Source organism: Neophocaena asiaeorientalis, unplaced genomic scaffold (assembly GCF_003031525.2).
Source record: "Neophocaena asiaeorientalis asiaeorientalis breed wild unplaced genomic scaffold, Neophocaena_asiaeorientalis_V1.1 scaffold436, whole genome shotgun sequence".
In the NCBI taxonomy this organism is placed as follows: Eukaryota; Metazoa; Chordata; class Mammalia; order Artiodactyla; family Phocoenidae; genus Neophocaena; species Neophocaena asiaeorientalis.
In genome coordinates this window covers 254,957-267,887 of record NW_020172473.1, presented here as the reverse complement: position 1 = coordinate 267,887, position 12,931 = coordinate 254,957, and the positions used below count along the sequence as shown (strand labels likewise).

At 48.2% G+C, this 12,931-nt stretch overlaps 1 protein-coding gene across 4 annotated transcripts in view; it reads left to right on the top strand.

The window, feature by feature from the left end:
* Positions 1 to 7,500, top strand: part of SIPA1L2 (signal induced proliferation associated 1 like 2) — a 109,260-nt gene extending 101,760 nt beyond the window's left edge. For 3 of the 4 annotated variants that reach the window (XM_024738164.1, XM_024738163.1, XM_024738162.1), the window contains 3 exons: positions 1,362 to 1,485; positions 2,428 to 2,509; positions 6,191 to 7,499. In XM_024738164.1, coding sequence (XP_024593932.1) covers positions 1,362 to 1,485; positions 2,428 to 2,509; positions 6,191 to 6,337 — 353 coding nt within the window. In that variant the 3' untranslated portion in view covers positions 6,338 to 7,499. Of the gene's footprint in view, positions 1 to 768; positions 823 to 1,361; positions 1,486 to 2,427; positions 2,510 to 6,190 lie in introns of all 4 variants that reach the window. The other variant, XM_024738165.1, reaches the window with a different exon arrangement.
* The last annotated feature ends 5,431 nt before the right edge of the window (positions 7,501 to 12,931 follow it).

Below are 12,931 nucleotides of genomic sequence, written 5' to 3'. Positions count from 1 at the left end.
TGGGGGGGTGGGTGGTGGATGATTAGATGTGTCCCTGGTTCTCCCCTGTACCTTTTGCTTGAAAGCAGGATTTCTCTGCATGCCATTCAGCATTTCCGGGCCAGCGTTCTTGTGTCAGAGCTCAGCGCCCAGAGCTGGGCCAGTCTGGTTCCCATTCCAAAGAATATCACATTCCCTTTCCTGCCTAGCTCTTGAGACATTGGATGTGAAGTCACTGGTGCCAGGAACAGAAATGGCGCCGTGCTAAGGAGGGGTAGTCGAGCTGATCATGGCTCTTGCTGCTGTAAACACTGCAGATCTTCCTCTAAGGGTTTTAGTGAGAATATGCAGCTAATCTCTCTCACCACCACTATCTTTACCTTCAGGGAGCTGGTCATTTAAGCAAACCCCAAATGGTCACGCCTTCCTGCAGCTGGATTGGCACGTGTGTGGCATGCCACTTACCATTGTTGTGTCACGACAGCCGTGCGTCCGGCCAGGACCATGACACGTGAAACGTACCATCTCTCCACACTCTTTGGAGATGCATATACTGTCTCTCGGGGCAGTTCCTGGCTTAGTACAACACATGCACACAGGCAGACATGTACATACACTTACACACATGCAGATGTGCACACTGGCACACATGTGTACACACGCGCCCCTCACACACACACACACACACACAGCTGTATTTCCATCACCTGAGCCTGATGTGGGCCCCCAGAGGCTCTCAAGTGAGGAGAGATACCACTGTTCAAAAGAAAATTCTAAATTTTATTTCAGGTCTTGACTCAGACGAAGAACTTGGGCTACTCTGTCACCACACGTCCTATCTAGGTGATTGTCCGGGGCCGTTCGTGGGGTCTCCATCCTCCGTAACCTTTTCTTTCTGTTTCATTGTCTGCACGTCTGCATGGTTATGGAAGCACGGAGGGTCGGGGACGCACAGGGTGACGTGTCCGGGCCATTGTCTCAAGGAAGCTCTCCGGCTTTGGGGAGAGCTTGAGGAGAGGTCCCTCTCCTTGGTTCTGTGAATCAGTCATGTCATCCCCCGACGCCGTTCTTTCACGCCCAGCCAGCAGCTTGGGCATTTTTTGGGACGTGGACAGAAGAAAGACTGGCTCTAGCCAGTCCAGTGTCTGCTCCTTGCTCCCCCGGCTGTGATGTGAGTGTGCCATGCAGCCCAGAAGGACGGCCAGTCTGAATGCTTTCCGATTGTCAGCAACTTGCCTGAGTTTGTTCTTTTGTTTCACACAGGGCAGTAACTGACTGGGGGGAGGGGGAAGGTTTTATTTAGCAACTATTCATTTCCACGAAGAAACGGTGCCTTGCGGCTATTACTAATGCTTCTTTCTGTGTGTGTCTCCCATCCCCAGACCAGAGAGTGGCATCCTTCTGCACCCTGACAGATATGCACCCCGAGCAGGACCTGGAAGGGGCTCAGGAGCTGCCTTTATGTGTCGATCCTGGCAGTGGCAAAGATTTCATGGACGCCGCTGGGTATGTGACTCCTGTGGACCGCCTCCCTCCCATGTCCCGGGCCCCAGTTGTTAACAGGGATTCAGCTCAGCCCCGGCCACAGCCAGGAAACCATTTCCACCTGCCTTCCCCAGCCCTTCAGGACCCAGAGAAGGGACCGAGCGGGCCCGAGTCGGCTTCTGCGCTGCCGGGTGGGTGGAGCTTGGAAGCATAACTGCTGTGCTCCGCGGGAGGGTCCTGCCAAGACGTGTAGTCAGTGCCCTTGGCGGTGAGGCTCTCGGGCCGGGTGGGAGGGTGTGACACCCGGTCAGCATCTGCCCTGATCACTGCAGCGGCATCAGACGGGGGTACCTTGCTGACCGTCCTCCATCTGCCGAGGGCACGCTCCCGCCCACCAGCCCCGGTCCCGCCCCCAGCCCCACGGCTCCCGCTGAGGGGTGCCGAGAGCGAGCCGTCTCTACCCCTGTGTTCTCGGCGTGCTCATCACCACAGAGCGTATGTTCTTTCAGTGTCACCCACGCCTAATTCCAACTTCTCTGTCAACTCGAGTTATCAACAACTTGCATGTTCATCTTGGTGATGAGCCTCTTGATACTTCCTTAACAGAGAAACGCAGATTTGGGGACATTGAGTCTATATTTGGTTCTCAGGACTTCGTTCTGGGCTACCTAATCTCAGCTGCTAACTGCGTTTAGATCACCCATCTTTTGCTTTCTTACCAATGTGTATGCCTGTAGAGATTCTGAATCCCCTTTGAAATCAAAAGCGACCCAGGAGGGATTTTTCCACCAAAGCATCAATGCGTTCACTTTCGACATCTGACATAATCTTATTTATTTCCTTGCGGGGATCTAAGCGCACAGTAGAATGTTTTACGTGAAAACTTTACCAACGAAAACTCTTGACCGCAGTGTCTTGACCTCAGCGTGCTTGAGTCTTTCTAAGTCTTTCCTTCCTTGCTAGGGGGCGGTCTCCATCCACACTGACCGGGAAAGTCAACCAGCTGGAGCTGGTTCTTCGGCAGCTGCAGACCGACCTTCGGAAGGTAAAGCAATCGATGGGAAGCCCGTGCTCAGAACTCTTTCTCTCACACAATCAACCTTTTTTAACTATTAGGAATAAAAAAAAAAAAAAAAGACACTCAAGAAAGATAACTGCCCTAATCAAAACCCAACAGTAAATGGAAACGGAGACTCCTGAGGTCTGATTCCATCTTCCTGCCCACAGCTACTGTATTTCATTGTAGGGGACACAAGGTCCTGTAGATCGGACTGAATGAGGTTGAGCCCTGGATGGCCAGTCTTCAGAATGAGGCTAGCGTTTTTCAGTTCAGTGAGTTATCAGTTGCACCAACATTTATGAGCTGACCTAAGAAGAGTTAGTTGCTATCAGGAAGCCTGGTCTCCCCAAGCTGCTTCCTCCTACTGAGTCGGCGTCTGCTCTACCCATCGCCCTGTGCGAGCTTGGTCCTCAAAAGATGTGAAGTCATTCATTCCACAGACATTTGCTGAGCTCTTTTTGGATCATCGGCACCGTGTTATCAGTAGCCGCTTTGCTATCCGGGGAAATGGAATGGAGTGCTGTAGCTGGAGGGTGATGGTGAGGCCGGGAGGGGCCCTGGGGAGGGTTTTGTTGGTGGAAGAAGGGAGAGGTGACAGCCGGCATGAACGCTGGTGGAGATGATCCATTTGGGAGGGAATGTCCTGAGCCTAACAAAGAGGGAGCTGGCCTGGATGGGAGTGAGGACCGTCCACACATAGTTACCAGAGCAGAGTGTGTGTGCGTGTCTGTGTGTGTGTGTCCGTATGCATGCGAGCACACATGTCTTCATACACGAGTACAGGCCTACCTCAGAGATATTGCAGGTTTGGTTCCAGACCCCTGCAATACAGTGAATATCACAGTAAACTGGATCACAGGAATATTTGGGGCATATAAAAATTATGTTTATGGTATACTGTCGTCTGTTATGCATGCAATAACATTATGTCTATAAGAACAATGCACATACCTTAATTAAAAAATACTTTTTATGCTAAACAATGCCAAAACAATTACAGCACATTGAAAATCACAGATCGCCATAACAAATGTGATAATAATGAAAAAGTCTGGGATATTGGGAGAATTACCAAGCGTGACACAGAAACATGAAGTGAGCAAATGTAATTGGCAAAACGGCGCCGATGGACTTGCTCGGTGCAGGGTTGCCACAAACCTTCAATTTGTAAAACACCGGTATCTGCAAAGCAAGGCATGGCTGTAGTCCAAACAGAGATAGGTTGGCAAAGTTCCCCTCTGGTTGTTTCTTTATTCCAGAGCTGAGGGTGAGCGATGGGAAGGAGGGTGAGAGATTTAAGGATGGAGGGTAAGGTGTAGAGTGGAGGATAATTGGACCAGATGTATTTGGTAAGACTGCAGCATAAGTTAGGTATTTTCCTCCAGTGTGGATGACCAGCTGTCCCAGCTTGCTTGGCGTGGAGGGTTTCTCAGGACACAGAACTTTCAAAGCTGGAACTAAGAATGTCCCAGACCAGCTGGGCCAGCTGGTCACCCTGTCTCCAGATGTAGGTGTAGAAAAGTTAGAGAGTTGAACTTAACCAATATTCGATTTCAGACAAGAAATTAAGACCAGCAGCAATAGACAAGGACCATTCAGTGTGTGTAGGATGTGATTAAACTGAGGGACTCAGAGTCTAAGGTGGGTGAGAAGGAATAATGTCATCACAGGGGGGGTGTCAGTGGATGCTGACAATAAGGTAAGATTGGTAGATTAGATCATTTTTGGAGGGGTGGATACTGGAGAAATTATTTTAGAAAGACAAGAGGTGGTGGTCAGGCAGTGGGAGCTTGAAGCATTTAGGAAGATGTGCGCTTATCAGTAATACCTTCAAGGTATTGGGGCCTCATGGCCCCAGGAGGGGGCGTGAGGAGGACAGTCTTCGAGGTCACAAAGAGACTGAATCAGGTGGAACATCTACGGCATCTTAAGATCATCAATAAACATGAGGGATGGACGAAGAAAGAAGAAAGGTGAACCACATTCTAGAATCTTCCGTGATGGAAGGGAGTGGAGATATAGTCAACCATGGCAAAGAGCAGGGGTGGCAGGTCTTACAGCCCATGTCAGGCTTCTCACGGGAGCTGGGATTTTAGGGGAGAGGAGTTACCTGCACCGGGCAGCCGGGGCAAGGTGTTGACCTGGCAGCCTCCAGGCCCTGTGCTCTTCAGAACAAGCCCTCGTCCCCAGGAGAGAGTCAAGACTCATGTCTAGCTGAAGATAAAGGGAATATCCAGGGAAAAGCTTGAGAGTTTAGCAGGTTTCGGTGACACAGGACGCATTCCATGGGTGGAGTTAAAGGGTCAAGGGCTCAGGAGAGGTGGGCAGCTGAGCCGCAGCAGGGCCCTGGGGATGTCTGAGCCATGTTGGGAATGAGAGCCCTGGGGCCTGGGGCGGCCAGGAGCTTGAACCTCTTGTGACTGAGGGAAGTGGGCTGAGTCAGCAATGAGTTCTAACATCAGCCTCCACTTGGGACCGGTGTCTTTGGTCGAGAGGTGAGAAGGGACAGGAAATAGCAGCAAAGCTCGAGGGCAGGGCCAGACACGCCGAGGGGGCCAGTCTCCTGAAGAGTCTTAGCCCCCGACGCACCCGCACGGCCATGGGCACAGGGCTGCAGGTGCCTCTGTGGAGTTAGCCATCGAGTCATCTCCCACCGCCACTGTGACAGTGACCCCCCTGTCTCTGTCTGGGGCAAGACATCCCTTTCAGCGTCTGGGAGCTCAAACTTGTGTTGTACGTTTTCCGTTACTGTCTGTTGGAAACTCCAGGTCTGATTCTTATGAAAAATCTTTTTTTTTTCCTTAATACTATTTGTTTATTTATTTTCGGCTGTGTTGGGTCTTCATTGCTGAGTGCAGGCTTTTTCTAGTTGCGGCGAGCGGGGGCTACTCTTCGTTGCGGAGCACGGGCTCTAGGCGCGTGGGCTTCAGTAGTTGTGGCGCGCGGGCTCAGTAGTTGTGGCTCACGGGCTCTAGAGCGCAGGCTCAGTAGTTGTGGCGCACGGGCTTAGTGGCTCCGAGGCATGAGGGATCTTCCCGGACCAGGGCTCGAACCCGTGTCCCCTGCGTTGGCAGGTGGATTCTTAATCACTGCACCACCAGGGAAGCCCCTGAAACATCTTGATAATTTGTACATAGCTTTTAGTGGCACCCTTTGAAGGTCATTAGGGAAATACACTGTCCCAGGAAAGCTTTAAGATGAGATGAGCTCATGATAAACAAGCCCAGGATCAGCAGCTATGCTGATTCCGACTTGTCCAGTAAGGAGGTGCACCTGGGAAGCTCTGCCCTCCTGTCCAAGGCTATACCTTTTCCCAGGCCCCCTTTTTCAGAGAGAGGATAGTATAGACTGTGGTTAATCACCTTCCCGTATAACAGCTGTCTCGCTTCCTGTTGGGAGCAAAGTGGGATGAAAGGAAAGAATATTCTGAGTTACTCGTCCCCACCCCCCTGTTTTTGGCAGAAACCAGAGCGGGCAATCAGATTCCCTCTCGCCTCAAGAAATAAATAAGTAAATCAATAAAAAAAAAAAAAAAAAAAAAAAAAAAAAAAAAAAAAAAAAAAAAAAAAAAAAAAAAAAACGGGGTAGAAGCGTTCGGACCGCAGCTGGGAGGAGAGAGCGTGTCCGGCAGATGCATGACCATCTGTTTCCACCCCCTTCCCCCAGGAAAAGCAGGACAAGGCCGTGCTGCAGGCCGAGGTGCAGCATCTGAGGCAGGACAACCTGCGGCTTCAGGAGGAGTCGCAGACGGCCACGGCCCAGCTGCGCAAGTTCACGGAGTGGTTCTTCAACACCATCGACAAAAAGCCGTAACCTGAGCGCCGCCCAACCAGGGGCCCCGGGGAAGCCCGGGGTCCCTTCACAGTCGCCAACATGTGGTTTCTCGCTGTGCTTCCAGCCCACCGTAGCTGTGCTTGCTGTCCCACTCTGTCTAGCACCACGCCCCCAGCAGCACAGGGAGCCGCCGTGTGACCGCGGAGAGCAACGCTCGTGAAGATGAATGTAACGCTGGTGTCGAGATGAATGTAAACTCTGGTGTCAGTGTGGCCCTCTGAGGCTCTGCTGAAACGGAGCTCTGCGTGGGCTTCCCTCCTGAGGGACGAGGGTTGGGTTTTATGTCCTATATATCAGGTGACTTGGTAGAGATATTAAAACAATTGACCATAGCTTGGGCTTTAGAATTGTAAAATAAACATGAGAACAAATAATCAGACATATACTTTAATGTTAAAGGTGCTCTATTTTTTTGGATGTACAGTAGTTTTTATTTCTACAGCCACATTATCATAGCAATAAGAAAGAGGCAGGGGAAATAGTTGGAAAAGCCGTGTCGGGAGGGGGACAGAAAAAGCACTGATGTGTCTAACACGGGTTCAAATGCAGTTCCTTTAGAGACTTATTTATTTGCAGAAGCAGATGGTGCCTGAATATTAACAGTGTTCTGATTAAAAGAAAAGAAAAGATACATATGCCTTGTAAATGGCTCACTGAGTAGTTACTTCAACTCTTAGTTCACTTTTGTATAGTTCATGCTCTGTTGAAAAAAAAGAGTCAACCTGCTTACTTACGAGAGCTCCCCGTGTGCCCTGAGCCAGCAGAATCACTTGTACGATGCCAAATTTGTTTTATCTTTGTACAGAAGCTTTGATGAAGTGTCTTGTATTTAACACCCTTATTTAAGCTTATTTAACCTTAAATTGTTAATTTTATAAACGTTGGTTTCACCTGCACTACTTTGGAGGGCGGTGTAGGTAGCAGCGGGCTCAGCAAAGGCCGAGCTTGCCCAAGCAGAGTGAGGAGTGGGGCGGGACCTTCCTTCTAACAACTGGATGCTGCTAGTAACGAGTTGTTTGTATTGCTTTACCATTTTTAACTGTTCTATTTGAGATGAACGTACATTTTGCTTTTTTAATAAATGTTTAAAAGAGTCCACACAAGGAACAGTGTTGTCAGGTGAATGTAGACTTTGGGGTTCTAATATGTCCACAGTCTGAGTGTATGAGAATTTATTCCTGGTAATTTAGGACCTTAATCTGTACTGAGTACTACCGAGCCTTCTTACAGAATCCCAACCTGATTTAAAGTAAAAAGTGACTAGTACCGATTAACGGCTGCCACGTGCCAGACACTGTCCTCTACACCTTCTCATAGATCTCATTGAATCCTAACAGTATCCTCACTAGGTGGGTGCCGGGATTCCCATTTTACAGCTCAGTAAACTGAGGCTAAAGTCAAGTGATTTACCCAAGATTGCCTTTCATTTTGATTTTTTTTTTTAATTTTTAATTCAGCAAAGCATTTGGTCTTGCTTACAAGAAAATAAATGCAATAAAGTAACAGGGGTTTGAAAAATAATCAGGAAGGAGTAAACTGCAAACTTGAATCAAAGGTGAGACAGAAAGAAGACAGAACGTGAGCCAGAGTGGGAAGGGATCCACAGTAATCACGGTACAAAGTTCTCCACCTTCCGAGAACAGAAACCGTATCGAGAATTTGGAGGAAGGAGAGTGATGCCTAGAATTTACCTTTCAGAGGGATTTCTCACGTGGGCTTCATTCACATGAGCGGCGTATTGAAAACTAAATGGTCCTGCAGCGGATAGACCGGGAGGCTTCATAAGGCTGTTTCCTGAAGCCACCCCTGCAGAAGATACAGGCGCACCTCCAGGACACATCCAGGGACTGCGGGTTCTCAGGAAGCCAGGGCTTCGTGGGCCAGGTAGGCATCTTCCTCCCTCCTCGCTCTCCCTCTCACCGTGAACCAGGCACTTGCCAGGAGTGGAAGAGCCATCGGTGATCAAGACCAGCTGGGCCCTGTCTTCGCGGGGCATACAGTCTAATAAGGGGAGACAGGCATCCGATTATTTGAAACTCAAAGAAATAAACAGTGCCTGGGATGGGCTCCCTTAATTATTATTAAAATTATACTGTAGTAACTATAGTAATAACTGACATTGTTTGACTCGTTACCGTGTGCCAGGCCCTGTTCTGTGTCCATTGTGTCTATATGGCAACCCTAAAGGACAGCTACCTAGATCATCCCCTCTCTACAGGTGAGGAACAGAGGTGTAGACAGTGTGCTTGGGGAGACCTCCGTGGGTAGGAAACTTCTGAAGGTGGGGAAGGAGCAGGCCAGGGTGAGCTGGGGGGAGTTTTCCAGGCAGAGGGGACACAGGTTCAAAGGCCCCGAGTCTGTAGAAAGGATATAGGGAAAATAGGTAGTGATGGGGAAAGGAGACGTTAGAAAAGACAGGTAAAAGCCAGATCATTAAGTAACTCTAGGCCATAGTACAGTCTGGATTTTATTCTAAGTCAAAAGGAAGCTGTTGAAGCAGGAAAGCCCGGTAATGTGTCCTGTGTTCTATTTTTGTTTTGTTTTGTTTACTTTATTATACGTCCTGTGTTTTAAAGGCTTACTCTGACTCCGAAAGCAGAAGGAGTTGCATGGAACAGGGGCCTGCAGACTTTCTGTATGAGGCATACGGTCGATATTTTAGACTTTGAGAGTCACATACTGTCTGTTGCCTGTTCAGTTCTCATTTACTGCCCTTTAAAGATGGAAGAGCCATTCTTAGCTTGCAGGCCACTCAACTGGCATCGTTGACCAACGCCTGGGATAAGGGAAAGAGTAGAGAAGGAAGACCCATGTAGGTGAGAGATGATGCGGGCAGATAAGATGGGGGCAAGAAGTTGGGTCACACTTGAAAATGTCTTCGCAGGTAGAACCCACAGAGCTGCTGCTGAGTGGGAGACTGGAGGGAAAGGTTTGGTTCAGGGATAAGCCCTAAACTTCAGAGGAATCACTGGACTGCATGTTCACCAGACAGTTTGCCATAAACATCTCTTGCCTTCAGTAAAAGCTGAACTAGGGCTAGTTGTGTGTCCTGGCCAGGGCCTGCGTGCAGCTCTGCGTCACTGGGCAGAGATGGATGCTTTTGCTTCAGAGGGCAACCAAGCGGATACCAAGGTTGACGTCGCTTCGAGAAAACAAAGGAACCTGGCCCAAACCTAGCCTAATGGAGAGTCATCCCACCTCCCTAGGGCACACCTACAGACCAGAAAGGTTTTTTTGAAGATATACTTCTCAGTCTGTACCAGCAAAGAATGAATCACCTCTCAAGTCTGCCAGGTGGCCATGCCAGAGAACATGGCCGCATGACTTTTGGCCTGCTCAACTTTTTTCAAACGTATGTTTCCAGTGAACAGCCAACCTGTAGAAAATCCCTGTGTCGTGTTCCCCTTAGTGTGCGTGGTTTTGAGCAACTTGGCGTCCTCGTAGACACTGTTAATTACAAAAGGTACCCCCCCTTAGCAGCTAAACACGTTGACTTTCTGTAAGGACTTCCTGGGTACAAACTAATTAAATATTAGAATGTATCTACTAGAAACCATTTTTATTTTAGAATAAGTGATATCAAGCAGGTTTTTTCTAACCATAGGCAGTGATCTATTATGTATTCAGGCCATTCTCATATGTGACAAAGTTAATTCGTATTTCAGGGGCTTTATCCTGCTCTTCTCAGTCTCAAGGAGCAGGTTTATCGTTAAAAATATAGCTTACATCGGGCAGGGGTGGAGAGCGTAAAAATACAGTCCTGCCTTTACTGATACCACAATTATCTCTGAAATGTCAGGAGTTGGCTGTCCTGCTAACCCATTAAAATGCAGAAACTGATGACATGTCATTAACCGAAGTCTCCATCAAACTCATGAAGCCATAAACCATAGCTGCTTCTCTGCAGAGCCAAAGACCAAAGAGATATCTATTCAAAACGCTTGTTTTTTTTTTTTTTTTCTTTGCGGTACGCGGGCCTCTCACTGTTGTGGCCTCTCCCGTTGCGGAGCACAGGCTCTGGACGCGCAGGCTCCGCGGACATTGCTCACGGGCTCAGCCGCTCCGCGGCACGTGGGATCTTCCCGGACCGGGGCACGAACCCGTGTCCCCTGCATCGGCAGGCGGACTCTCAACCACTGCGCCACCAGGGAAGCCCAAGAATCATGCTCTTGATAGATTTCTTCAGGAACTGTGACTGTGGTTAGGTGTCAAGCACGTGGATGTTAACGTGTCTTGCTCCACATTATGTAAACTGTTGGCCCGGGAAGCCTGGACGGCAATTTAAGGAGAGAACAGACATGACATTTAGATGGACCGGCAATCTCCAGTTGTGGAGAAGCTGTGAATATGACTTCTTGAAGAGTTGACCCTACTTTCTTTCCAACAAGGATGGTGGGTCACTAGAACGAGCGGCCATCTATGGCAAAGCCACCCCTCTGCCGCCGTCACTGTGAACTGCACCTACGCAAGCCTTCCTAAGCTGCAAAGGCCCCCCACTTGTAGTCCCAACCTCTGGAGGTTATTAAGTAATCTCAGATCCTCTGAAATCAAGCCAATGTTTTTTCCTGAGAATTTCCAAGATTGGGGGTGTACGGGAGGAGGTGATAAAAATTTTTACAGACGCTTTGCACTTTTGGGTGACTGGTTAGTAAGAAAGAGTTCCAGTTCACTTGAGCGTTTGTGGATTTGGTGCTTACAAGTTTAAAAGCATTTCCCTAGTTCTAGCCGACACAGTTTGGGCATGCTAGTCACTAGCAGAAAGGAGAGTAGATACGGTCGACTGGATTTAATTCAACACCTGATTAGAGGCAGGTGGGAGAGAAATGTGTTTGTTTATGCTCCTTAGCGAGGGAACATGGTAAGAAACCCGCAAAATCCAAGGAATGCATTGGGTTTCTGACCTATGACCTCCAAGTTAACCCAAAGACCAAGCTTCCTGACTTTCAGTAGCAGGAATTAGGCAGGAGCTTAAGCCCAAAGAAAATCTCCTCGTGAATTTTACAAAAGGTTTAAATGAGCGTCACTTCTAAAGGTGACATTCTTGCGTTTTATATAAGATTCGGGGCCTTTAAGTTACTTAAAAAAAAAACCAAAAACTTATAAGCGCCCTCCAGTTCATCTTAATATAAGAAAATTCACTGCCCCATTCAATCCTTACAATCAAAATTCTGACTCAACCATTAACGTCTGCAGACTGAAATATACCACCCTCCGTTTTCCAGCCCTCATATCAGAGACCTACCTAAAATTTGCAGAGCAGCTTGGTTCTTCACAGGAGCAAATAAAACATAACCTGCCCCTTTGACATGCAAGTATCTTTGCCCGCTTATTAAAGAACACGATGAAGGGTTAGACTCCCAATGTCCTGGTCATCAGCACCCATTAATCAGGCCGTTAGGTGCTGGAGTAGAAGTTCTGTTGTTTGAATATCAGCTGCTCCCCGAGCCTTTCCCTGTGCAGTGAAGTCGGGAGGAAGGCCGTGTGCGGGAGGAGGTTCAGAGCCGTAGCGTTTCAGTAAATCATCTGCCTCGACTAAATCGGTGCTGGCTCAGAGAAAATGGCTATAAATACACATCTGCAGCTGGAGATGTCAGACCCTGGCAGAGCTCCTCTATCTCTGTGTAGCGCATCACTGGATCCCGGGTGTCTGTCTGGGTCCTCGGCCCCTCTTCCCCATGACCGTAATCATTGCTCGCAAACCAAGTGGGATCCAGCTGAATGCTCCATTAAATCGGAATAATTAAACACGGCAGTCGTGGGCTCTTCTAGGATCTGATTAAACACCTTGCAGGAGTCGTTACTGAACCCCATCTGGGCTGAGGGCTTACCCAACAGCAGGCTGAAATCCACAATGCCCATTTCTATGCATAGAGAATTCCAAGACTGGGCCTTCTATATTGCTGTAAATTAAGCACTCGAGAACTCAAGATAGCATTGTTCGGGGAAGTAGGAGACATGGCCTGTAGCGGGGCACAGGGGTCAGCGGGTTTAACCCCTCGACTCCTACTTGGTTCTTTTACGTTGCTACTCTTTTTTTTTATTGGAGTATAGTTGCCTTACTTAAACGTTCCGAAGGCCATTCATTGTTCAGCCAGCATCATTCTAAAACCGTTTCATCTCTGAGCTGCTAAGTAGAGGGAAGCGTGGCAGTGACCTAGTTAAAGAGACAAGCCTAGGAGGGACACACCGCTTATACTAATTTCATTGTTGAGATGAACTCTGAAATCCAGTGTTTCTTCTTAATTTAACAGGTTCTTGTTCTGTTCTTTCAAAGCAGGAACCTCTTAAATGATTTGCCCTAAAATGTACAATTGAACTAAATAAACTTGGCCACCCTAATTGTCTACTGTCTCGTTGTTTGTATGAGGCTTATTCCTGCCGGTGACACTGATTTCCAAACATGAAATTACATTGTTTAGATATTGTCCAAGAACGTAGCCATGTGCAGAAAGATGCCTGCAAGAATCCTACCTTCACTTGTTCAAAGAACTACTTGGGTGAATGAGCTTGGTTCTACCATCTAAATACATTACATTAAATGTGAACATCTAACTTACAGATGTATATTTTAGT